Consider the following 27,389-nt stretch of genomic DNA (forward strand, 5'->3'; position numbering starts at 1 on the left):
ACTTCCTAGGTCACGTACTCTTGTCTATGCGCCATTCCCAGATGCCTCCTTCCTATATCCGGTCCTAGCCTCCTACGTCACTCCCTCCCCCTTGGTGTGCTAAACTCAGACAGCCCCTTCCAGTATCTGACCCTACAATCATTGGCTAGTAAGCGGGCTGGGGAGGAGGGGCTAGGTAGGTACTTAGAACAAGCGTGGTCAGATCACACGCGCTCTCCCCTGGCTCCTGCCCTGTTGCTCTGGCCTTGCTGCTTGGGCTTGCTATGATGGCTTGCTGTGTTGGCCTCTGAATAAAGCTCTGGTGTTGGTGCCTCCCGATGGCTCGTCTCTGTGTGGTGATCCGGCTGAGGACCGAAGACTCGGGAGTGAGTAAGACTCTGGTAGTGTGCTCCTTATAGAAGGAGTGGGTACCGGCGTACGGCTGGCAGAAGGTCGGCGTGCGGCCAGTATAACAAAAGGCTTCTGTTTGCTCTAATGGACATCCTTGCCCACTCCTCAGTTTAGAGCTGTCACTGCCATCAAGCCTTGCTAGGCCCTCGCTCTGTTCCCCCAACTCACCTGGATAAGTTAAGAACAAATTCCGTAGGGCTAAAGTGAACACAACCTTCCAAGGAATTAAGGAGGAAAAAGCACCAACTAGGAGAAAGCTCAGAATTTACACAGTGATGATAAGGACTCTCTGAGCCTATCATATTCCTCCCTCACTTCCCCCCAGCTCTTAATTCCTCTGACTCCAGACCTGTCCCATCCCATATGGAGAGGGAAGGGGAAGGCAAAGGAAAGGGAGAGACTGGACTGTCAGGAAGGTAGATTGAGACTGTGGAGGGGCAACCTCAAGACAGAAAAACGCAGCCTGCCTGCTCACTGGGATGATGTTCTACATTAGCCTGCTAGAACCAAGGTCAGAGAACTTAAGGACCAGGAGGGAAAGTGAAGGGAATCCAAGCCATTTTGGATCACAGCCTTCTCCACAAAAGGGGATGGAGGTATTACAGGTTTGCAGAGACAAGACTGGGCATGGTCACAGTAAACTTGGTGGCTGGCATCATGGTCTGCTCTGGGCTCTCTTGGGCTGGTTATGTGGTCAGAGAGGTTCCTCTCAGTGAGCTCAGCATCCTCTCCAAGCGCTTACAGAATGACATGTCTAGAGGGAAAGATGCAGGCTTTGCTTTCCCCACAGTAAGGTTGGCTCAAACCTTGCAGAGAAGGTGAGTGCCTTCTATCTGTCACACAAGTATTTTTGTTAGGGTTTACACTTGGATCCAAACTCCGAGGATTGGGGGCAGAGGAAAAAAAAAACTGAAGATGATGAGCCAGAAGACTGGGATTCAAATCCTGCCTCCAGTATTTACCGGCTTTGTGTCTCAGAGCAAGCTGCTTCCCCTCTCTGAGCCTCAGTTTTCTCTTCTAAGAGTTGTAACTAGGGTCTGGTGACTGGGATTTTGCCTCGGGGCACTAGAATCGAATATTTGCATACTGACATCTCTGTGGAAAGGACTAATCTCAGTACCTGGCTGGCAAGAAGAATATTTTAGCTAGGAAGTTTCCTTGCAGTATGCGTCCTCCCCCTGAAGAGAACGTCCCAGGTGAGTCCCTTCCCAGTGTGACCCTACCTTGCTTCCCTTCTCTTCCTTCTTCCCATTGAGTGGTTTCCCCTGCCCAAGCGATGGGTGTTCCAGTTCTGTCCTCCCCGTAAGACCTTGGATCCCTAGGTCCTCTCTTTTCCCTAGTCAACTGGATTTGTCTTACAAACATACATGAGCTTTGTGTGACTTGCCCCAGGGGCAACAAGTGCTACTTGGGCCTCTGCTTCCTGTCAAACAAAAACAAGAGGCTTAGGCTAGATGTTCTCCAAGGTTCCTTCCAGCTCTAAATGTTTGACCCCATGGTTCCGTCCCAGGGCCTGTGGCCTTCCCTATGCCTCCTAGAGTATTCCACCTATGGGAGTCACCTCCCAGACATCACAAGTAGGCCTTCCAATGTCTCCTTTCCTTAACAGAGGAGAGCTTGAGCTGCTGCATTGCAGCCCTGGACCGAAGGCCTGCATCCCATACTTCTGCAGAGGGCCCTGGGGCTGGGCTGCTCTCTTAGCTTCTCCCTTTCAGCCTCTCAAGATTGGGGTAGTTAGGACAGCAGCTGGGCCCAGGGCCCAGGGCCCAAGCCCCAAGCCCTGTGGAGAGCAGGTCATGGACGCTCCTTTGACCTTGAAGGCGTCTCTAGAAGTGCCTTCAGGTAGGTCTGAATTGGTTTCTCCCTTCAAGGCTAAGTTCTGGACTTAGTTGTTTTTTGTTTTGTTTTGTTTTGTTTTATTTTCAGCCTGGCTTACCGCAGAAGGGTAGAAATACATTCAGCAGCTGCTTTCATTGATTTATAGTTTTTTCCATTAAAAAAATAATGAGATTATTTGCAAGAATGCTTTTTCCCAAAGAGAACAGGCTAAATGAAAAGAAGATAGATTGTAGCACCCATGGGACACACGAAGGCCAGCATCCTTGCTAAGTGATGCCAATTATGCCTAATGCGTGGCCCTCCAAGGACCCTTTTCCTCATTCTCTTGCACTGGCCATTGGACTAAGAAAGCAAGCTTTCACTATATTTTCCTCCTAATTCATCTTGGAGTCTTGGTCACCATGTCTCAGAAGCAGACAATGTGGAGACAATGGCCTCTGATTTAAAAGCCTGTCCTTGAAGCCTTCAGATCTTTCTTTTAACACATTTTTATTTTCAGCTCCCAGGCCAGACATTCTTGCTCAGGGGAAAAATTGTAGAAATAACTGGGCACTTGCCTGGAGGAGAGGAGGCAGCTGTCACACCTTGCCTCCTTCTGTAAACATCAGCCTGGCTTCTCCGAGCATGAGCTCCTCACCTTCCCCAATGAACCCGGCATGCCACCGCCAAATTAACTTTCCTAGACATCAGCTCTGATCCCAGCTCTGCCGTGTACCACATTGTCAGCCTGGAATTCTAAGGGCTCTGCAAGGCTCCCCTCTTTCCACTCGCCGCCATCCCTGACTTTTTAAAAAATAAGTTTTTATTAATATTTTGCTTCGTACATTACCATAGTTAGTGCAAGTATCCCTCTCCCTCCTCCTTCCAGAGAACCACCCCACATAACAAATAATATTTTTTAGAGAGAATAAAAAGTCAGCACAACTGATCAATGCATTGGAAAAGCCTGAAAACATGTACCATGTGTCTCACCTCCTTAAAGGGGTGGCTTGGAGGGTGTCTTTTCATCTCCCCTCATTCAAGTCCTATTTGAGCTTTAATTTTGTTACTTTTCCATTTGATTTTTTTTGCTTTTGTTTTGCTTTGTTTTTTTTTTTAATTTTTGCTTTTTTTTTTTTGGTGTATCATTCTTTCCGTTTGCATTGTTGCAGTTACAATGTATCAGTGTATATTGTTTTCTTGGCTCTGCTTACTTCACTCTGCATCAGTTGGTGTAGATCTTCCCCTGATTCTCTGTATTCATCACACACATCATTTTGTACAGCACAGTAATATTCCACTACATTCATATACCACAATTTATTTAGCCATTTTCTAACTGATGGGCATCTAAAGTGCCACTATAAATCTTTTGGAGTAGATGAGGATTTTTTTCCTAATCAATGGCTTCCTTGGAGTCTAAGCTCAGTAATGGAATCCCTGACCCAAAGGGTATAGATATTTTAGCCCCTTTATTTACATAATTCAAAATCATTTCCCAAAATGGTTATAACCATTTCACAGCTTCACCAACAATGTATTAGCGTGCCTATCCTTCTACAGCTCCTCCAAAACTGAGTGTTGCCATTTTTGGTTGTCTTTGCCAATTTGCAGGGTTTGAGATGAAGCCTTTGGGTTGTCTTAATTTGTGTTTCTCTTTTTATTTGTGATTTAGGGCATTTTTTATGTGGTTGTGAATGCTTTGCAGTTCTTTTGAGAACTGTTGTTCATATCTTTTGACCATTTATCTATTGGAGAATGGCTATTAGTCATATATGTAATATATATGTGGATAGATAGATGGATAGATAGTTTATATATCTTGGATACAAAACCCTCAATAGATAAATTTGATACAAAGATTTTTTTCTCCATTCAACCCATCCCTGACCTTTTGCTTTTTAAACTCCTGCCCTTCCTATCACCTCATAAATTAAGAACTGGAAAGGATCTTAAATGCCATCTGGTTTTCCCCCTCCCCATCATTTTACAGAAGAGGAAACTGAGGCCCAGGGAAGGGAAGTGTCTTGTCCATGGTCATACAGGAAGGTAGTGGAAGAGCTGAGATTTGAACCCAGGTCCTTTGTCTCAAAGTCTCTCACTCTTTCCACCATCCCATGCTACCCCCTCCACACACACACACATACACACACACACACACACACACACACACACACACACACACACACGCTCACCATGAAAGCTTTCCCAGGCTGGCTTACAGTGCCTGGTATCTTCTCTGACACCCTGCCCTACTTACACTCTATCTCTCTTGTTCAGCACAGAGCACACGGCATGGTCATAGTGATAATCTTCCATGGACATATTCTATTTTTCCCCTCTTCCTATTCTTCCTTTCTTGTCTTTTCTGTTGTCCTCGCTCTCAAATCACAGAATGTGACGTGAAAGGGACCTTAGGGACCATCTTTTTCAAGCCTGGCATTTTCTAGCTGAGGCCCAGAGGAGGGAAGGGGCTCAGAAGACAATCAGATGGCCGAGCCCTCTGGGGCCTAGGAGAACCTTTCCTTCCCACCCCTCACTTTATAGGTGAGGATTCTGAAGCCCAAACAGAAGGGACTTTTAGAAACACAGAATGTCAGAGCTGGAAGGCCTCTTCTAGTTCATCTAAACAAACTCGTCATTTTGCTTAAGGGGACACCTAGGCCCCGAGATGGACAGTGACTTGCCCAAGGTGCTTCAGGGATTCTTCCCTTATTCGTTTCTGGTGGGCCATCCAGGCGGTTGTTGGCTGAGCTCAGGGACTTCAGGGTTGCTGAACTGGGACTTGGGAGTGGTTCAGCCACCAGAGCAAGCTCTGGCAATTAGGCAGCAGGAGGCCCACAGGCCCAAGGCACTTCATTGCCACCAAGGCCCCCTCAGAGGCAGGTCTGCGAGCACCTAGTTGGGCCCCTTGGCCGCCCATGCATGGGGTCCTCCCTTCCCTTTTACCACCTGGGCCTTATCTGCAGCCCAAGAGCAAATTTGCTGGAAGAATATAGCTGCAGGCCCAGCCTCGCAACATCAACATAGAAGTGACGTCCCTCTGAGGGCACCATCTCCTGGAATCCTCTCCATCCACTGCAGTGTCTCCCCAAGAAGGGCTCAGCAATGCTATTGTCACGTCCCTGAGAATATATTTCTTGGCCCTTCTCCAAAGTCTTCCTAGCCCCAGAATGTGGGGAAACGGTCCCCAATGCTGCCCCAAACCATTTGCTCCTTGGCAGTGAGTCGAGCATCGGACAAGCTCAGGCACAAACATGGAATGGGTGCTCTACCCTTCCTGCTCTCCTTTGCCAGCTCTGCTCTAGTGGGTACTTCATATGACTCTGGTTACCAGTAACAGACTGCCTGCTATCCTGCAGATACATGCCCTTGGTCACAAAGGCAAGTAGGTGAGAACAAGGGGACCCTGCAATGTGAATGCCACCCCATGGGGAATCCCTTAAGGTGGGCCCCTCAGACATGCACTGGGCCAGGCAGAACTGTCCCTGTTCTCAGAGCTCTGTGAGAGTTGGCCCCCCCACGGAGCTCCAACTGTCTATACTCAGCACCATGTGGGCTGGGATGCCAGCTTCCACCTATCAGGAGCCCAGTAGGGTGGGACCTGCCTCTTCATCTCTGAACAGTAGGGGCAGGAAGCTGCTCAGTCTTGGCCTTATTCTGAGCTGTTAATCACTGGTTGAGGACAGGGCCATCTTGTCACCTATGCTCCTGAGAGAGTTGAATTCTATTTCTAACTCCCTCCTGGGTCTGCACGTACTGTCCGGGATTAGAGGGCCTTAGCAAATACTTGATTTCCTTCTGCTCTCCAGCACGAATGTTCAAAAGAGAGAGCTATCACTGAGCTGGAGTATTTGGGAAAGGCTTCCTGGAGGACATGTAACTTCAACTGGGTCTCTGTGGTACACTGAATAAATGTTGTTGGGGACTTAAAAAGAAGCTATGGGCTGCAGGGGAAAAACGTGTTGGGAGTCAGGAAGACCTGGGTTCAAATCCAGCCTCAGATACTACTAGCTGTGGGACCCTGGGCAAGTCACTTAACCTCTGTCTGCCTCAGTTCCCTCAACTATAAAATGGGGGTAATAATGGCACCTACCTCCCAGGGTTGTTGTGAGGATAAAATGATATAATATTTATAAAGTACTTCTCAAACCCAAGTGCTTTAGAAATGCTATTATTATTTTTATTATCATTATCATTATTATTATTAATTATTATTATTATTATTATTATTATTATTTTAAATGATAGGCAGGATTTAGAGACCCACCCCAGGGGAAGATGGAAGGAATTCCCCTTCAGAAGGGATCGGAATTCTTCCCCCATGGGAAATAAAAAATGTATTATTATTCATAATAATAACTAACATTTATATTGCAAAATACTTTACAAATTTTATTTCATTTTATCTTCATAACAACTCTGGGAACTAGGAACTATTATTATCCCCATTTAACAGATGAGGAAGCTGAGGCAAAAAGAGTTTCAATCACCCCAAATCACACAGCCAATGTGTCCAAAGGTCTATCTTGTGGGTGATTTCCATGCAATTATTTATGCATTAGAATTGCCCAGGGTCACGCAGGTAGGAAGTGTTGAGGCCAGATTTGAACTCAGAAAGATGAGTCTTCCTGACTTCACGCCCAGCGCTCTAGCCACTGTGCTACCTACCTGCCCCTACTTAAAGCAAAATCCAATCTACCCCAGCCTCCAACAACAAAAAGAGAAAAGATCTGTGTGCAAAGTCCATAAAAATGCCTGAATAGAAAAACCTCCACAACACAGAAGAGAGGATTTCTACCTTGGGCACCTTTCTTCTACTGCTCACTTACTGTGTGACCTTGAGTAAATCACTTCCCTACCATGGGGGAGTGTTCTGCTCTGTTCAATAAGGGAGCTGAACTAGATTGTCACTAGGGTCCCTGCCACTTCTGATATTGTCCATTGTAGCAAACATAGATTTAGAATCGGAAGGAGCCTTAGAAAGAAGGAAAGGAAACAAATATTTATTAAGCACCTGCTATGTGTCAGGTAGTGTGCTGGGTGCTTTCCAAATATCTCATTTTAAAGCCCAAAGCTTAACAAATTAACCTTCAAATTTATCTCATAAGAAGATAACAACCCCGGGAGGTAGGTGCTATTATCTCCATTTTACAGTTGGGGAAACCACAGCAGAGTTTTAAGTGCCTTGTCCAAGGTCACCTAGTTAGGTGGCAGAACTAGAATTCAAGCCCAGGTCCTCCAACTCCAAAGCCAGCTCTATGTCCTGCCTCTTCTCTTTGATACTGTCTTTAGATCAGTAAGCAAACCGATGCCAGGTTCCCTCAGACTGCCCTGGGTCTTCTCTGTCCCACGATGGGAGCACCAAAGAAGCAATGATGCCATGAGGGCTTTGAGAGGGCAAAGGTCCCTCTGTCTCTTCAGTGCCTTGAAGTAAGGGAGCGGAGCAGCCCCTACTCCCCCTCACAATGCACCCCCTTTCTTCTCTGCCCACTGGGGACTGGCTCAGTAGGGCTAATTTGTTAAGCTTCTGGCTTTCAAATGTTGCTTTGAAACATTATAAGGGAGGAGTCACAGGGGCTGTTTTTGAAAATAGCGTCCGAGGGAGGCAACTTGTGTCTGATGCCATGTCTGAGCTAACGCTATTGCTAAGGAAAATGTTTAATAGGTAGGTTTAAGTGCTGCATGCAAATTAGTTTAAACAGAGTTTCAGAGCTGAGATATTAGAAGTGGTTTCATTGCAGAGCAAGAATGTGCTGCATTTCTATGCCTGGCTCTTCTTTCTGGCCTGTTTTGTTAGGAAGTGATGAAAACACACTGGCCATGTGACCCCGGCCAAATCATTAACCTCTCAATGCTCTAGGCAAGGCTCTAAGCCACTCAGTTGCCAAGAATGCGCCCATCTGTATTCATCGGAGATGTTTCCTATATCTAACCTAAGGATAGTAGGAGAATGAGAAGTAGGGACCCTAGAGAATATCCTGGGCTCAACTGGTGCCAATGTGTCATCCCTGAGCTCAGGGCAACATAGTCGCCATTTCAACAAGCAGTTCAACCAATAGGTATAAACCACCTACTATGTGTCTGGCCCTATGTAGGCCCTGGAGATACAAAGATGAGAACAAGGGTCCCTGCCCTCAAGGAGCTTACATTCCACTGAGTGGAACCAACACTTAGAGAAGTTGATCCAAAGGTAATTATGGTAAATACCAAAGTCATTTGGAGGCTAGGAGGGAAAGAGGATTAAGAATCTGGATGGTACCTCGGAGACCATCTCTTCAAACGCCCTCATTTTATAATGACGATAATAGGAATAATAACAGCTCACAATTTCTATAGTGTTCTGAGGATTTACAGAGTACTTTGGTCACAACCATCCTATGAGGTAGGCACTGTAAGAATTATCATCCCCCTTTCACAAATGAGGAAACTGAGTCTCAGAGAGCTTCAACTGCCCCACATCACAAGCTAATGTGTCCAAAAGCCAATTTTGTGATTGATTTCTGTGCAATTACCCATATGTTGGAATTGCCATCACTAATACATAGCGGTAGTACAGCCTGCTGTGTATGAGGTTCTGTGTTTAGCACTGTGAATCCAGAGCTGAAAACTGATTTGTTTCTTGTCCTCAAAGAGAGTAGAATGAATTAACCTTGCGTGCCCTCTAGGAGGGCAATCCATCCAGAATCCCCTGGGTGACCTCAAGTGACCACAGAAATGGCCAAAATGACCATTTGCAGGCTGGTTCTGATGTGTAAATACAGACAATAAGATCATCTTATTACAGAATCACCAAGTCAGCTGAGACCTTTGAGGTCATCTAGCCCAGCCTGTCCCTGAGCAGGAATTCCTTCTTAGGCATGCTCAGACAGGTAGCAGTCTCCCAGCCCTGCCAAGAGAACGTTGATATACTGGATTTTCTGAGAAGTTGAAGTCACTCACAGAATGTCCTGCTCCCTGAGGAGGCACGGCTTCATTTCTGTTTGGGTTTTTTTTTTCTTTTGGTCTTCACATCCCCAGATCCTACCACAGTGTCTGACACTTAGGACATACTTCATATTCACTGATGGATTGGTTGAAGCAAAAACAAGAGCATGGATGAACATAATAAGGAAATGGACATAATCTGTTCAGGAGATGGTGAAGAGGCTGGCCTGCTGGGGGAGCAGTGAGAATAAAGAAGGGGGTGTCTGAATGCTAGGCCAAGAAGCAGGGAGCTATTATTATCTGTTAAGCAAGGAAAGGGTATGATTTGGTTTTTTTTTTTTTTTTTTTGCTAAAAGTAGTTTTGTGGGGAGAATTTGAAAGGGCATGTAAGATGCCTTGGCACGGAGGTATCATTTTTTGGGTGCAAGTTGGATTAGATGGCTCTTGAGTCCCCTTCCATCTCTGGGATTTGGTGAAGGCCTGGCATCCTCAGTGCCATCTTGTTTCCACTTGCCCCCCACCTCAAATTCTGCCCTGGCAGTGGATTTCAGGCTTTGTTGCCCTTCCTCTGGTCTGTCCCTGAGAGGAGGACTTCTTGGGTCTATTCCAATCAAGGCCTCCATTCTCCTTGGGCATCCTTAATGATCTGTCTCTTGGAGATGGGTTCTCACCAGAGTGCTGTTGGTCCATTGGGTTCCATTAATAAATCCCAAAGCCAAATGGATCTTCACTGCCCATGCCCCTGACTCATCCTGGCACCTTAGCAGCATGCTTTGCTCTCTGGGCCACAGAGAAAAAAATGCTTTTCGCCAAGTGGGGTGAATTTGGTGGAAAAGCCTGGCAAAAGACCCCAAGGTAGCCACCTGAAAGGAGCAGAGTGGACCGGTTTTTGTGTCTCTCTAGAACACACATGCTCCCTCAGGAGGTGGTGGCCTTTTTGAAGTCAGGATCCCTTTGGGAGCCTGATGAGGTTTCTTGACTCCTCAGAATCATGCTTCAAATGCATAAAATAAAATACATAGGATTACAAAGAAAGCCAATTCTATTGAAATATAGTTATTAAAGGGAAAAAGCCAAATTTCCAGAGCCTGGGTTAAAACCCCCTGCCAATCCTACCCCCATGCCCATCCCAGTCAGTTGTGCCAACATGGGAAAGTAAGATTGCTTGTGGTAATAACTGAGAGCCCCTAGAGCGTATCTGAAGGATCCCAACCCACCACCAGCCCAGGGCTGTGAAATGTGATTACAACCCTATCATTGCCTCCCTCCCTGGGTTTTCTCCCTCACTCAGCCTCCAGCCTAGCTTGGGTCCTCATCACCTCTCCCACCCATTAAATTAGCCTGCTGATCAGCCTCTCTGCTTCCACTCTCTCTCCTCTCCCGTCCACCTTTCACGCAGCTTCCAAAATGATACATAAATCTGATCAAGTTGCTTTCTTACTCAAAAGCCTTCAATGGCTCCCTATTAGCACCAGGATAAAAAGCAAACTTGTCAGTTAAACATTTAAAGTCCTTTACAGTCTGGCTCTAGGCTACCTTTCTAGGTGCTACACATCATTCATTCTCACAAAATCTATGATCCAGCTAAACTCTGTGCTTTTACATACAGGCTATGCCACTGGCTTTAAATGCACTCTTTCACCTAGGTATCCCTTCAAATTCAGCTCAAGCATTTACCTCCTCCAAGGTGCCTCTCTGATCCCTCCAGCTTCTGGTGCCCCCTCTACCCAAATTACTCTGTATTCGCCTTGTACTGCCTTATTCACACACATGTTGTAATCTTAGACGGTGCCACATTCCACCTCATCAATTTCCTGGAGGGCAGGAAACATATCATTGTTATCTTTGTACCCCTAGTGCCTGGTATAGTGCCTGGCATACAGTACATGCTTAATAAGTGTTTATCAAATTAAATTGAATCATCTGGCAAGTGGGCAATAAGCCTTCAAGTGCTCCTGACACGTGAGCTGCCATCCTCAGCATCACTTTCTTGAATGCTGTGATTTTTAGTGCTGCCCCAGGCCCTTCTTTTGATTGGATGAAGTGAGCTCCCAAACCAGACCATCTTTCCCATTTTGGGGGGGGCAGGAGCTGCTAGAACAGCAGAGCTCCGTGACCCTGGCTCTGAGCCCTGGCTTCCTGCGGCCCCAGGGCAGACTGACAGTGAATGACCGAGACATTCCTCCAACACCAGAGTGCTGGGGCCTGTTCCCCAGAAGGATGAATCACCCCTCTGGAGCTCTTTCCAATGAAGAGGATCACTGGGCATCAGCGCTCTATTAATCGCCTTGTCATCTTCACCTCCACCTTCCCCTTTTGTTCCAGCTCAGGATTACAAATGCACAAAGCAGGACCAACTGGACATCTATTGGCTGAGGCGGCAGGGGTGGGTGGGGAAGGAGGTGTGAGGGCAGGCTCATTCCCAAATGCCTGAGCAGCCCTTAAAGTGCTTAAGGTGAGGCCCATGGGGTAGCAGGTCATGAGCATGTGGAAGGTCCACCCTTCAGCCCCATCACTGCCTTAAGTGGGTGACCTTGGTCAAAACCTTCTCCTTTTCCAAGCCTGCTTCTCCATCTATCATGTACCTTCCATTCCACTGCCTCTCTCATGTATGCAGATGGTTATTTGTAGGTTCTCTCTCCCATTAGAATCTGAGCTCCTTGGAGGTTAATACCCTGCTTTGGCCTTTTTTTTTTTTTTTGCCTTTGTATTCTTAGCACTTAGCAGAGTGCCTGGCACACAGAAAGTGTTTAATAAATACTCATTGACCTACTGATTATAATATGACTGCTGCCACTCATAGCTGTCATCTAGATAGTAATTTAAAGGTTCAACTCAACAAACACTCATTAAGCATCTACTGTATGCCAGGCACTGTGCTGGTCACTAGCGATAGAAATATCAAGGTGAAACAGTCCCTGTCCTTGAAAAGCTTACTTTCTACTGGTGGGGATGATGGGTGGTGGTGGGGGAGGGAAGACAAAATGTACACAGGTAAGATCATTTCAAGAGGGTGAGAACAATAACAATTAGGGAGGCCAGGGGGGCTTCGTGGAGGAAGGGCACCTGACCTAAGCCTTACATGATATCATTTGCTCCTCACAACAGTCCTATGTCCCCATTTTACAGATGAGAAAACAAGCTCAGAATGGTGACTCATTCACATTTATACATGTTGGAGACAGAATTCAAACTCAGGTCTCTCCCGAGTGCTAGTCCAGCACTTTTTTCAACATATCCCAAATGACACAATGGAATGAAACAAGCATTTATTAAACTCCTATTATATACCTGGCCCTATGCTGGGCACCAGGAGCTCACACACTCATATACTTTTAACAGTATATGCCAACAACATACAAGATGAATATAAGCCAGAAAGGGTCCTTCCAGATCCTCTAGCTCCCAGGAAGCCTTTATTGCCCTAACAGGGCCATCCCTCCCTAAGCTCCCTTGTACATGCATGCTCATTGTTTATATTCCACATCTGCTGAGGTTTGTATATGCTGTCTCTCCCATCCTACACTCTATGATTGCTAACACAGGAGGCCAAAGGAAAACCTTTCTAGCAAACAACCTGGCCTATCAGAAAACAGCAGCCCTGCCTCCAAGGAAGGCCGTGATTTTCTCCTGAGAGTTCTTGAGCCAAGCATTAGCTTCAGACCTTGAGGCTTCTGACATCCCTGAGGCCTAATCCCACCCCACCCCCCCACACTGAGACTAAGGCCTCCTTTTGGCCCCTGGTAAGAATGGAGTCTAGAGACACCAGAGCTGAAGGCCATTGAGTCTAGAAGGCATTATCAGGGAATGAGAAGCTAGGCTCAGTTAAAGATCCCTCTAACCCCCCAAATGCTCTCATGCTCTAATAGTTTTTTCCCACCATCTGGCTGCCTTCCTTGCCCCATGCCTGGGTTCTATGCTGCTGCTACTGCTTACATCCTTCCATGAAGAGTTTGGGCAAGGCACACAGCGGGCAAGGCTGGTAAGAAACTCAACCAACTTCCTAGTTTAACTGAGGGTCAGTCAGGCCTGAACCTGACCCCCTCCCCAACATGTTTGCCTGAGTCTTGCTTGTGGATGGGCCAACGGGGATGTGGCGGCATTTCCAGCCCCCTTTGCCATGCTGAGGGTGGCTCTGGCCTACAGTTTTTATGATTCATTCCATCACCTGACATTTTGCAGCTCTTGCCCTGACATCAACTCCCAGGTAGCAGAGAATTATAAGGAGGTGATACTTGGGAAGAAGGTTGTCCCCAGCCAGGGATCTTCAAAGTGTCCTTATCAAGCCCCAAACCATCTGATAACAACAATTCCCTTCCATTCCATTCTGCAAACCTAAAGCCCCTACTTTAGACCAGGTGCTCACTGTTTTAGATTCTGAGAATGCTAAGATAAAAATGAGCTAGCCCCTGCCTTCAAGGAGCTTACCTTCTATTGAGGAGATATGATAAGATAAGTAGGCACCAGATTTTGGAAGCTCTTGAATGACACACTAAAGAATTTTAATTTTATCTGCTAGGAAGTCGGGAGACACTGACATTTTTGGAGCAGGGGAAAGACATTGATCCAACTTGTACCACAGGAAGATTATTTTGGCCACTGTGTGGACCCTGGAGTAGACAGGCAAGAAGACCAATCAGGAGGCTATCACAATAATCTGAGCAAAAATTGATTAAGTTTTGAACTAAGGTTTTAGCAATGTGGGTGTGGAGAGAAAGAAATAGATGTGATGGTAGAATGGACAAGATTTGACAACTGAATGAATACGGCGTATGAGGGAGAGGGGCACGTCCTACATGGCACCAAGGTTATGAACATGATGACTAGACCAATGAGGGTGGTGCCCTCAAGAGAAGAAATTAGGGCTGGATGGATATATAGATAGAGATATAGATAGATAGATAGATAGATAGATAGATAGATAGATAGATAGATAGATAGGTAGATAGATAGATAGATAGATAGACAGACAGATAGACAGAGAGACAGACATCTGGGAGTCACCTGAACAGAGATGACAACTGAACTCATGGGAGTAGATAAGATCAGAGGAGACGAGAGGAGACAAGATGAGAAGAGGGCCTAGGACAGAACTTTTCAGAGCACCAATTCTTAGAGGACATGAGATGGATGATACTTACACCGAGAAGAACCAGGCAAGCAGAACAGTGTCATGGAAACCAAGAGAGAAGAGAATATTCCTGGAGAAGAGGTTGGGAGTCAACAGTGTCCAAAGCTACAGATTTGTCGAGAGGGATGAGGACAGAGAAAAGGCCATCAGATTTGACATGTGAGATCACTGGTCACCTTGGCTGGAGGGAGCAAGTTCAGTTAAGTGGTAAGATTGGAAACTAGATTGCCAGGGGTTGGGAAGTGAGTTGGAGAGGAAATGAAGGCAGCAAGAGTCGATAAGTCTAAGTGTCTAAGTGTTTGATAGTGAAAGGGACAATCACTTGAGGAAGTTTATAGATACAGGAGAAGAAACCAGTGGATGAGGAGCAATTGAAGATGAGAGAAACAATGACCAGTTAGGAGGCCTGGGCCAACCTCAGCAGACCAAAAGGCAGGGTAGCATATGCCGAGGGCTGATTCCATAGGCATTCGGGGAAATCTATGCTTATTGAATCAACCAACGAATGAATGAATGAGCATAAAAGTCATCTGAAAGAGTCCCTTCCAGCACGTGTGGCCTCACATCTGAACTCAGCTGGGGTGCCTCTGATGATGAGGCTTGTCCCAGCCTATGTAAGATAGGCTATATCCTCTCTGCACTCATATCATTACCCCACCTATGCTTTGGCCATCAACATGATAACAATTGGTGTGGCCCACTATATTTGCATCCAATAGCCCATTTATTTTTCACAATGCCTCCTTAAAATAGACATTTTACTGGAAACTGAGGCTCCCCGGTTCAGTGGCTTATCTAAGACTACTCAGGCAGTAAGTGACAGAGGGACTGGAGCTCAGGACTTGTGACTGCATCGCTGACACCCCTCCCCACTATTTCCCACTGCTGCTCTTCTCAAAGGGGGTTCTTGGACATCGTTTGCTTAATTATGGTCTAACAATGGTTCAAGTCAAGTTTTTGTTTCTAAATTGAAAGAACCAGATTTGAGAACTGGCCTATAATCTTCATTTCATACTTACATCTATACTTTATGTGACCCTGGGCAAGTCAATCCACCCCTCTGAGCCTCAGTTTACTCATCTGTAAAATGTGGATAATAACGGCCAGCATTTATATAGTGCTTTAAAGTGGGCAACGTGCTTCATATTTATCTTGATCCTCATAAAAACCCTGCAAGATATATCCTATTATTATCCTCATTTTATAGTTGAGGAAACTGAAGCAGACTGAGGTTAAGTGATTTGCTCAAGGTCACACAGCTATTAAGTATTCGGCAGAATTTGCACTCCAGTCTTCACGGCCCCAAAGCTAATACTGTATGCCCTGTGAGCACTTGGGTAGCAGGATACTGCCTGAACCTACCTCACAGCATCCCTGTGAGGATTAAACACAGGTGAAGTACTTTGTAAACCTCCAATTGCTATGACAGCATCATCATTGGCATTCCTTCCAATGATGAGGCATTGCAAGAGTGTGACTGGTCAGAGCACCGAGGACACGGTGACCTTCAGCCAAACAGCCATTTTGCCCCTTGTTGGCTAAGCTGACATGGCAATGCGGCTTTCAGCACTTATTGTGGCTAGCCTGCTCCCTGGACAACAGAAGTACAGCTGGGGAGGACTTGGCCCAACCCAACAGATGTTTGTACATACCCTTTGCCTGCCTAACCTTCATACCTGGCCCCCTTGGTCACCATGTCCAGAGAGGATGGCCATCTGAGGAAGACCTTAACGAAGGGATATACACACATACAGGTACATGCAGCTCACATGTGCGTGCACACACACATGGAGACATCCCCTGGAAATAGACACTTGCTGGACCAGGAGTCCTAACAGTCCCAGGTGAAATGCCAAATTTCATACTTTAGTTACCAGAGAGAGGGGACCGGAGCATCTTCTTCGCACATATATCCTCGTAAGCATGTGTGCACACATGTATGATACGTAGTATTCTGAGGGAGAAAATAAATGGGCCAAGTGTTCTCACAGCTGGTACCCGTCTCCCATTTAAAACATTCTTCTGTATCAAAAAGCCCTCTGGTGGTTAATTGGAGGGGCTGGGGGTTGGAGCCTCAGAGTTTACATATGGCAAGGTCCTGACTCACTTAGAATCCTTCCCTCCCTGGGAGCGGCCAAGGGGATGGCTAAAGCCAATGCAGGCAGCTCTAATAATCATTCTTCCAGGATAGGTGCAGAGAAGTGAATAACTAAGCACCCTGGGAGGTCTCAGAGGATACTAGGTGTGGGGGTATGGAAGAGAGGAGGAAGGAGTCCTTGAGGGGTATCATTTGATTGAGCTTTAAAGGATGGGCTAGAGTTCACCAGGGGAAGAGAGGGAAGAAGGGTGTTCAAGGCACAGGATGTATATGGGGGCTAAGAACTGTCCAGGCTGATTGGGCCATATGGCATGTGGAGGGAAGCTGGGGTAAGAGAAACTAAATTTGGAAAGGATACTTGGCATCAGGTTTCAAAGAACTGGACAGAGTTCACTCGTCACTCCTGTGCTCAGAAATCAGCAATGTGTCCCTATTGCCAAGCAAGGAAAGTTCATCAAACATTTATTATGAATGCCTGGGAAAGAATAGTTTGACTATGGTGTGAAGGATGGACTGGGAGGGGGAGAGTGGAATTATAAAAACCTATAGGGAAGTTATTGCAATAATCTAGGCAGGTATAAATGAAGGTCTTAACTGGAACGGGGACAGAAGGAAGAGAGAAGAGGGAATGGCTACAAGAGATGGGGGGGGGGCTGAAATGGATAGGACAGAACTGATTGACTGTTCAAGGGGAGAGAGGAAGAAGCCCAAAGTTCCAAGCACTGGAGAAGGGGTGAGCAGTAGGACCACACAGAAAGAGGAAAGGTAGAAGGGATGAGCAGGTTGGAGGGGAAGGGAAAAATAGTGTCGTGAGGGCATCAAGGTTCAGATGTCCTGCAGGAAGTCATGCCTAGATGCATGCCTAGAGCTTGGAGGCCCACCTGAGAATAGAACCACTGGGAAACCTTGGTGGGCCTGTCCCTGTTGTTAGTCGGTTGAGTTCCCAGAATCCTCCCTTCAGTTCTCATCATCTGCACTTGTGTTTGCTAGACAAATATCCGCCTGGTTTGCTGCCTGCTTACAAACAGATCTAGGTTCCTTGCCAAGATGTTAACAAGTGTTTAGCAGTCCTCAGACAAGATAATTATTAGGATAAGGTTAGGGACTGGACCTGAGATTTCACTGGGATAAGGAACTCCCAGGGGAGAGGAAACTCCCTCTTCCAATGCAATTGGGCCCTTTCTCTGTAATTTAGTCATACAGAGTTGACTAGAGCACTAAAAGATTAGGTGACTTGCCCAGGGTCACAAACACACACAGCCAATGTAAACTGCCTGCCCACAACAGGCCAGAAATAGGAGCTGGGCACAATAATCTCTTATTCTGCAGTGAAACCATTTCTTATGTCTAAGCTTCCAAACTTTGCTTAAACTAATTTGCAGGCCAGGTTGAGGGATTTATAATAGAGAGAGAAAAGTGGTACAATGAATGGGGCACTGGGCCTAGAGCCGGGAAGGACTGGGTTCAAAACTGGCCTTAGACACTTAATAGCTGTATGACTCTGGGCAAGTCACCTAACCTTTATGGGGGGGGGGGGCTATAAATGTGGAAAATTACAGCACTTTTTGCTCAGAGATATTGGGAGGATCAAATGAGATATTTGTAAATCACTCAGCACAGTGCCTTCCCCTTCCCTTATTCCAAAGGCCACAGAGAGCAACGAAATATTTGTGAGTGAGGATGGGATCTCATAGTCAGATCGGTATCACTGTACTACTGTAGTGTAGGGTGACCTGGTCACCTCTTTGCTTAGTGCTTACAACTGCTTTTTTTTTTATCAGTGTTAACATTAAATTTTGACATGCATTGACCAGATGATTGTCACCACACCCTTCAGTTTACATTGACCCATAATTCACATTTCTCAGTTCCAGGAAACATGTAAAAGAGGGTCTTGGGATATAACTACCACAACACAGGAGCCTTGGAGCAAGAAAGACCTTGGTACCGTCTGCTATGCAGTGAGATCTTCCTGATGGGGCCATGAGCAAGGTGTCCCCACCCCTGTAAAACAAGGGTGTTGGATTCAGGAGTAGGGAACTTGTAGCCTCAAGGCCACATGTGACCTTCTAGGTCCTTGGGTGTGGCCTTTTGACTGAGTCCAAGCTTTACAGAACAAATCCTTTTATTAAGGGGGTTTGTTCTATGAAGTTTGGATTCAGTCAAAGGGCCGCACTTGAGGACCTAGAAGGCCACACATGTCCTTAAGGACACAGGTTCCTCACTCCTGGATTAGATCAAGGATTCCTAAGATTTTGTGTGCCCCTTTTTTGCCTCTGTCCCTCTGGCAGTTTGCTGAAGCCTGTGGACTCCTGCTCAAAATCCTGTTTTTAAATGAGGAAATTAAATACATGAGATTACTAAGGGAAACAATTATATTGAAATCTAATTATCAAAATATTTTTTTAAAAACCCTAGTTGATGAAGCCCAGGTTAAGATCCCCTACCCTAGAGGATTTCACAGGTCCCTTCCAACTCCCAGTCTCTGAACCTGTCTGATTTCAGGCGTAGGCGGCTATCAGTGTAGACACACGCTTGATGGCGCGCACACACAGGCACACGCACACACACACACACACACACGCACACACACACACACACACACACACACACACACACACACACACACACCAAGCCCCATCCTGAGTGCAGGGAGAGATGTTAAACATGGTCACGCTAAGGAGGTGAGCCTGGTGTGGGCCCAGATGTTCTCATCACCCAGTCTGAGAACAGGCACCAAGGCTGGCCCCTCCCAGCCCCCTGTTTCCCTGGGCTCTCTGACCCGTTCGCAGCCTAAGGATGGTTCAGTTCACCCTGCAATGCCAAGCAGTATTACTGGGAGCAGGAGGGATGGAGCCCTTCACACGCGTTCAGAAAATTTCCCTGGCTTAGTGTGGATACATATATCCTCTCGGTGGGAGAGTGGGGTGTGGGTGTCGACACATCTCTGTACATTAGTGGTGACTTTAACCCTTTAGCAAATGCCTCTGAGGGAAAGGGGGGGACCCTGGGGCTATTTAACTCCTTTCTCATCTCAGAAATGCAGAGACTTCCAAAAAACTACTGGAAAAAAGGAGGGACTTAGGACCCTGGGAAGAAGCCTGTAGCATCACTTTCTCCCTCTCTCCTGTGAGTGTGTGTGAGTGTGTGTGAGTGTGTGTGTGTGTGCGCGCGTGTGCGTGCGCGCTCGCGTGCGAGTGTGTATGTGTGTGTGTGTGTGTGTGTGTGTATGTTACCCTGTTCCTTTTTTGCCAAGGAGTAGGTTAAGAAATGCCCAACTTTTGTTCTTGTCTCTAGATAGATGTCAAAGAGGATCTGGCCAGGGCTCGGGAGGGAGGAGGGAGGACTTTCGAGAGTGGGGAGGAGCGCAGGCAGAAACAAGCGCTGAGGGGCAGGCAGAAGGGAGGAGGGACACGCGCCTGGACCGGGCACTGCCTCAGCAACCGGTGGGGCTGCCGGTGGGAGCAGCTCTGTCTGCCCGCACCTGTGTGCATCGGCCGCAGGGACCCAACTGCTGCTTGCCAGTGCCAGAGAACAGACAGAGGGAGGACCAGACACCCGGGCCTCGGGCTGGGGGCTTGCCTGCCAGCAGGAATTTGGCCACTGGTGAGTGCTGCCACCCCGCTCCCCGCCCGACCCGGGCTCCAGCCCCGGCCCGGGGGTGGGGGGTGGGAGCAGCGCCTAGGGAAGAAGAGAGCTGCGGAACGGCGTGGGAGTCCTTGACCAGCTCAGAGCCTCCCAGTGGCTATGCTCCATTCTGAACTTGGAGTCGCCTTTTGGGGGCTGCTGCCCTTTGGGGAAAAGGCCACTTCCTTAGGCTTTCTGCCTCTTCCTTCCCTTAACTCAGTGGGCTCCCTCCCTATCTCCAACCTGACTCCCACCCCCCCACCCCCAGCCGCAGCTCCCTTGGACGCTAGTGATTTCCATTGGGTGAAGGAGGCGGGGGGAGGGAAGGAGGCGGGAAGGAGGAGGAGGAGGAGGAGGAGAGGGGAGGGGAGAGGAGGTGGGGGGAGAGTTGGGATCCTTTCAAAACCCAAACCTCACGCTGAGCCTCTCTCTCTCTGTGGACATTCTGCCTCAGAGACAGGGTCTGCCTCTGGTCTCTAAGATGTCTGGCAAACTTCTCCTGATATACCTGGCCATCTACCCGGCCCTCCAAATCAGGTGAGAGGATTGACTTCCATATTCAGACCCCAGCATCCCATCTCATCCCACCCCATCCTACCCCTTTCATCAAGGAGAGAAATTGATAAAAACCAATCATTCTCTCCTGTCACCCCATCTCCCCTATTCTGACCCTGTTTGTCTGTCCTGAGTCCTTCTCCATTTCTCATAACACGCTAGTCCTGGGAGAGATCTTAAAAATCATTTTACCTCTCATTTTTACCAGTGGGGAAACTGAGTCCAACCTCCCAGTTGATGCTTCCTTGTTTTCCTAATGAAGGGTCTGCCTGATGCCTTGGTGGGGGGGGGGGTTCAGGGTGGAGGGCGAAAACGTCCTCTCAAGTCAGGGAAAGCGACGACAGGGAAGCCCCGTGAAGCCCCAAGGGCCAAATCCAGCTGTCCCCAAGTGGCCTGCCCCTCTTGGCCTCCCCAGCTTAAGGCAGGGGATTCGGATAACGAGAGAGCTGGGGAAACAGGGGAGAGTTGTCCTGGGGCCAAGGCAAGGGGGGCAGTCCATAGGTCCAGTCTCCCAGCTACCAAGAAGTCCGAAGCTGAGTTGGGGAGGGGATAAGAGAGGAGAAAGGGGAATAGCTTCCAAACAGTGTGGTAATGTCACTGGGCGACAGCTCCTTCTCTGTGGCCGCGTTGCTTTTTTTCCCCCCCCCTGCCTGCGTGGCGGGGGGCCTCACCAGCCCGCCGCCCAGCCCCGCGCCCCGCCGTGCCTGCCCCCATACTCACCAGCGCGCCTATGCCTCAGGTTTCGCTCATCTCTCCCTCCCATCCCATCCTCATAGAGACTCTCTCCCGAGCCTCTGGCTGGGAGGGCGGCCGGGGAGGGGGCGGGAACGTGCATCCTTTCTGCTTCCTCCAGCCACAAACTGCGGCCCCTAGAATTCGTTTCCACATTCTCCAAGTGGGTGTAGTGGCAGAGCTGCCTTCGGATTGTTAGTCTCCCCTCGGTTCTTCCCCTGGCCCTCTGAGTTTCCAGGGGGAGAACAGATTGACCCTGCTAGCCCTTGCCTTGCTCCTTCCCTTTAAAAAGGGACAAAGAGAGGCTTCGGATGCATGTGCCCAGCCAAACTCCCCACCAAACGAGACTTAGTCTTGTCTCCTCCTATGTGCCCATTTAGTTGTTCAAAGCACCAGTCTCTCTGGCTGGGACCCGCAAACTGCTTGGGTACAACCTGCCCCCTCCCCCGCACCCACAATGATGGGTGAAGGACAGGCTGGGGGGTTGTGGGTCACCAGGACTCAGCACCTCCTCTGGTTCACCTGAGTGTCTCTGAGGGAGAGTGGACCCAAGGGGATTTGCCTGCCCTGTGCTTACCTGCCCTCCCACAGGGAAAGGCCTGTAGCTAGCTGGACCTCAAGTTCAGTAGTGGGGGGGGGGGGGTGAAACTTGACTAAGATGTCTACCACGGGACTTTGAGACCCTGAAAGGGAGGCTAGGGTGCTCCCTGCTCTGCCAAAGATGCCCGTCTGGCCATCGGCCTGTTGCTCTCTAGCTTCTCTCCCTCCCACTTCACCAGTAGCGCCCCCTTGCCCCTCCCCGTTCCCCCTGACGTTCTTAGGGTGGGGCTGGTGGGTGCAGATGCCAGCTCTGTACTGAGGCCAGCCTTTGCTGTCAACAGCTCCTAGAGTCCAGAGCACATAGATTTTCAAGTTTTTTTTTACTATTCCTAGCCCTGCTAGTGAGCTTAATGGCTGGATCGGGGAAAGAACATGTTGTCAGCAGATCATTACCCTCAGGGCTCTAGGGAAGTGGGATTTTACTGGCTGGAGCTAATTGGCAGAATAAGGCAACTTAATGCCCATCAAATCCCATTACCAATGCAGGCAGATACTGGGACAGGGACGGGATTGGGATGGGGATGGGAAGGCTAGGGGCTCCTCTGGGTGTGACTGTTGCACCAGGCTAGGTTGTGGCCTGGCATCCTACGCTGGATGGGTCTGGAGCCCAAGAGGGCCCTCCAGAGGCTGGGCAGGTTGCTGTTCCAGGGCATAGGCTGTCCACTAAGAATCCTCCTGAGCTCTGGGCTTGCAAACCCCCTTCCTCCCCTGTCCCCATCCCTCCCTCTGTAGTGCCTCTGCTCTGATTGATTTTGATCCTGTCTGGCCCTGGGCTAGGACCGTTTGCTCCTCCAAGGCCCTGATCACCATCACTTTAGACAGCTCTGGAATGTCAGGCTTCAAACCCCTGGGGGGACCCTTCAAGGTAGGGTGTGGAGAGTGGGGAGGACTTTACCTTCCTTGTTGCCAGTGGCATCTCTGGTTTGACACTAGCAATGGTCCAGCCATCCCTTAGTCCCCCAATGTAGCAGATCAAGCATTGCCAAAGAGCTTCAGAGCTTTGCTGTCCAAGCTGTTGTGCATAACCCTGGCCCTGGGCACCCACCTGCTCCTGCACTCACCCTCTTCTTAGGAGGGAGATGTTCACACTTGGCCTTTCTGCTGGGGCATCTGAGTGGGTCCCTACATATGTACTCACCCTTCTGGGCCAGTGATTTGAGCTGGAAGGCTTCCTCTTGGCCATCCCACAAATTCTGGCTGATAGCCATTTGGTGAGGGAGTGAGACCCTATTTTCTCCTAGAACATGGTGTACCACTAGTGGTACCCTCCAAGGTGGCGAAGGAGAGGCCCAGGGATAGAGCAAAGCCTGGTTTGAGGTCTGGTTCTACACACCCTAGGTATCCTCATACATCTGATCTCAAAACACCCTAGGCCAATTTAGATTGGCATGTCTACCCTACTTCCTTCTCCCTGCCAGGGATGAGGAAACAGGTACTTTGAGCTCCACTCAGTTTTCCATCCCTGAAATAGGTTGGGTTTGCGCAGTGGTTACCCCCAGCAGCTGCTAATTTCCTCCTGCCAGTCTAGGCCCACAGTGCTGTTATCTGCCACCAAATGAGTAGACCTACACCAGTGACTGATATCTCCAAGATAACGTACACGAGCTGCCTAATTACTGCTTTTTACTAATAAAAGAACAGGATGACTGAGTGAACAGATCCCTTCGAAGAGATGAGTGACATATACTTCAAAAGAGCCATAATTTATCAGTGAGGGCACCCTTCTAGCAGTGCAGATCAAAAGCCTTGCAATGCCTTGGGAGATGGTGCTTGTGAGTGGTTGTGACCCCAACCCTTTATCCCCTGGTAACTGACCTGCTACTGAGCCACCCTCACATTTCACCAGGCTGGTGTGTCAGCCACAACAAGCATGGGTTGTGGCCAAGCTGGTAGCTGAACCCTTCCCAGCTGGGTAGGCTTTCCCAGGCCTTCATTGTGATGGATTAGCCTTCCTTTACCCAGGCTTACTTCCAAGCTGTGATGAGGTATTGGAGAAGGCCTTTAGTATCATAAAGGTGAAGATTTCAAATGAAAAACTGAAAATTGAAGAATCGTCTGCTCTTTCTATAGGAGGTTCTCCACAGCAACTGTTCCAACCCTCTTCATCGCCCAACAAGCCCCCCTAGGCTCCCTCTTTCTCAACAAAGGGCCTCCTCTTCTTTGCTGATAGACTAGAGCAGTGGTCTCCAAAATAGGGCTATCCCACCAGGGGTTGTGGTATGGTGGTGTGGTGGTGTGACCCCAAGGGGTATATAGTTAACCAATCATTGGATGGGAAGATGGGTCACAACCTCACCCTCCTGTGAAAGCCAACCACACCTACCCTGATCCCAGAACACTTCTCCCCTCCTCCCCCTCCTTTTGCTATTAAATTTCCCACCCTCCCTCGCTCCTGAGCTGGACATTGGCCCCTCACAATAGTTATAATCGAATCTTTATCCAGGTGCCCACTATACCAGCTGTGAAGGTACCACGAGAAAATCCTTCCCCCAGCATCTCCACCCTCTCTTCCCAGATCACCTTGCTGCCACAGGCACCCCATGGGGGCTCTGGGTCATTGACCCACAGTGAGTAAGAGCCCCCTCTTTTCATTTTGGGTAGGACAGACTGAGTTATACAATACGAGCAGGCATGTACAGGGTGTGATCTACAAAGATTTCTTTATGTCCCCTGCCCCCAGCCCTCTTCCAGACTCATCATCTCTATCCTGGACTATTGCTGTGGCCTCTTAATTAGACTCCCAGTCTGTCTGTCTGTCTGTCTGTCTCTCTCTCTCTCTCCTAATCCATTTCCACACAGCTGCTAAAATAATCTCCCTACAACCCAAGTCTGATCACTGTCATCCTCCTGCTAAAAGACCTTCTATAGCTCCTCATTGCTTCTAGGATAACATACAAGGTTCTTAGTTTGACAAACTGGTTTCAATAGTATATACGTTTCTAGGATTCTTTCCCATTATAGTCTATGTTCTAGGCAAACTTCTGCTTTGGGAACTCACCATTCCGCACCTTGCCTTTGTCCTACCGTACAGGCTCTCCATTATGTATGGAAGGCTCTCCCTTCCCACCTCTGCCACTTAGAAACCCTGGCTTTCTTCAGGTGCCAGTTCCTGTGGGAAGATTGCCTTGGTTTCCCTTATATGCTAAATTTCCCCTTGAGAGTAGGGAATAACATCTAGTCAGTTCCTTGCACGTAGCAGGCATCTACTGAATGCTTATTGGATCTTATTGATTATCAATGAACTAAATTTTGTTTTACTTTGACTCTTTCTAGAGGCCTGAGAAGGTTGTGCTTACCTGGGGCTGCTGCCTGAATATTTGCCTTTGCCTTGTTCCTTTTTCTCCTGACTCCCTTTGTGGGCTTCCAAAGCCCTTAGAGGCGGTCCTTTATTTAGCTTCCCAGTCTGGTCAAAGGGAGGCATGGCCTTGGCCTCCCAATGAGGCCCAGTGAATCCCCAAGGTATCTGCTCTTTTAGTAGCTGAAGCAGAGTCAATAATGCCAAAGCATGGCTGGTCTTGGTCCCCGCTCTGGTGTAGTGGAAAGTGTGAGAGAACCTCATGGTTCAAACTGTAGAAGACAGCCAAGAAAAGTAAGGTGCCGTATGTCTAGAATCACCCTCTGGTCATTTGTTTTTTTTTCTTTTGCCAATTAGACTAATGCTTGCTCTTGCTACTATAGCAACAGCTACCAGTGAGGGCCCTAACTTTGAAAGCCACTTGCTAGTGTGAAAGTTATTTTGCATACAATTGTAAGAAGATACCTTTGGAGAGCAGGGAGGGTGATCATAGACTTTAACTGAGGGATTTTGGGATAAAGAAAGGCAGATCATTATGGGGAAGAGGATTTGAGAAAGAGAGAGATGTTAGGGAGGGGCCCTTGTCTCACCCTGTGTTTCTTGACCCTAGCAGTGACAGCGCGGAGGAGTACGACTATGATTACCTTGGTGTCAACAAGACCTGGGTCTTGACTCCTAGGGCACAAGAGACTGATGCCACCCAGATCTTGAATACTCTTCTGAAGGACTATGACAGCAAGCTGAGGCCTGACATTGGAAGTAAGTACCAGAGAAGAACCTGTCCTTTTTCCTTAGACCAGAGTGGAGGGAAGGAGTGGGGAGAGAAAGAGAAACTTCCCAAATGGCTGTGGGACTGGATTAGAGCAGCCCAGGAGAGTGAAAGATAGAACAGTGCCTGAGTGGTAGGGACTCAGCACTAGCAGGCAGAAGTCACCAAGCAGCAGACTGGGACCTAAGGCAGATCTTCTAGACCAAAAGGGTAGGTTAAAATCCAGGCCAAGCACCACCTTCTACATGAAGCCCATTGTGATTTCCATCCCCACCCCCAGCTGCTGCCCCCAGCTGCTGGTGCCTTCCCTTCCCAAATCCCTCCCCATTCATCTTGTATTTGCTGTATAGTCACAAACTGACTTTTCTATTAGAATGCAAGTTGCTTGAGGGCAGAGAGGTTGCTTTGGTTTCTTTTTTTGCCTTTGTATCCAGTGTCTTACACATAGTAGGTACTTACATTCAAGTCAGTATGTTTTCCAACTTGAATATTTGACAGACCAGTATGATGATTGAAGTACACGTATGTGGTCTTCTTTCCCCACCATCTCCCTTTCTGACTGTGACATTGCTGGCCTTTTACCTTCGCTTGTCTTGCTTCCCTTGCAGTCAAGCCTACCAACATCGACGTTGATATCTACGTGAACAGCATTGGGCCTGTTTCTGTCATCCAGATGGTGAGTACCAAAGGCACCAGCTGGGGACTCCCTGGCCTGGTGAAGCCCTGTTTGTAGACCTCCCAAGCTTGGCAACAAGCTTTGGGGCTACTTTGCTCTGCTCTTTGTATCTAGAACCATACCAGAAGTTTCCTGGGGTGTGTGTGTGTGTGTGTGTGTGTGTGTGTGAATTTTAGCTGGCTTCCACCACATAACAATACCACAAAAAACAAAGCTACTGGTTGTTAGTAGCCACACCATAAATAAATTTGAGGGTCTTTTCCAAGGGTGTGCTGGTAAATGTTTAACAACCAGCTGTCCAAAACTCCCAAAAGTGTACTCTAAGAAACACTTTTATGTTTATTCTGAATTATTAACATTTTCTCCACCACTTTCTTAGTGGTCAGAAATCAACAAATAAATCAAGCCCTGATTTGTAGCTTTTGCCGATTCTGAGGTGTTAATATTCACACTGAAAATTTAACAGTTGGCTCTTAGGAACCTATGGAAGCTGGTTCCAAAACAGCACTACTCCATTTCTATTGCCCATCTCAAAAACCAGAGCAAAATCTATTTAGACCCTCCACTTAAAACAATTCAATTCAATTCAGCACCTAATTATGCTAAGTACTGGGTGAAGTACCCGAGATACAAAGAGAAGACCAGATGTAGATCCCAATGAGTCTTCTTCTGAAATCAACCTGGAAATTGTACCTCTGTTTACATGGAGAAGTTCTCTTAGTTTCTTTGGATTTTTCTTTCTTACACTTTATTTTATTTTTATTGTTATTT

The 27,389-nt window shown here is 47.8% G+C and overlaps 1 protein-coding gene across 1 annotated transcript in view; it reads left to right on the plus strand.

The window, feature by feature from the left end:
- Positions 1 to 20,448: 20,448 nt before the first annotated feature.
- The window catches only part of GABRE (gamma-aminobutyric acid type A receptor epsilon subunit), a 41,922-nt gene continuing 34,981 nt past the window's right edge, over positions 20,449 to 27,389 (plus strand). Inside the window, exons 1-3 of the mRNA XM_027845074.1 lie at positions 20,449 to 20,528; positions 25,784 to 25,932; positions 26,551 to 26,618. Of these exons, the coding sequence (XP_027700875.1) occupies positions 20,473 to 20,528; positions 25,784 to 25,932; positions 26,551 to 26,618 (273 nt within the window). The 5' untranslated portion in view covers positions 20,449 to 20,472. The remainder of the gene's footprint in view (positions 20,529 to 25,783; positions 25,933 to 26,550; positions 26,619 to 27,389) is intronic.

This window comes from Vombatus ursinus, unplaced genomic scaffold (genome assembly GCF_900497805.2).
Source record: "Vombatus ursinus unplaced genomic scaffold, bare-nosed wombat genome assembly UNPS02014951.1, whole genome shotgun sequence".
NCBI lineage: Eukaryota > Metazoa > Chordata > Mammalia > Diprotodontia > Vombatidae > Vombatus > Vombatus ursinus.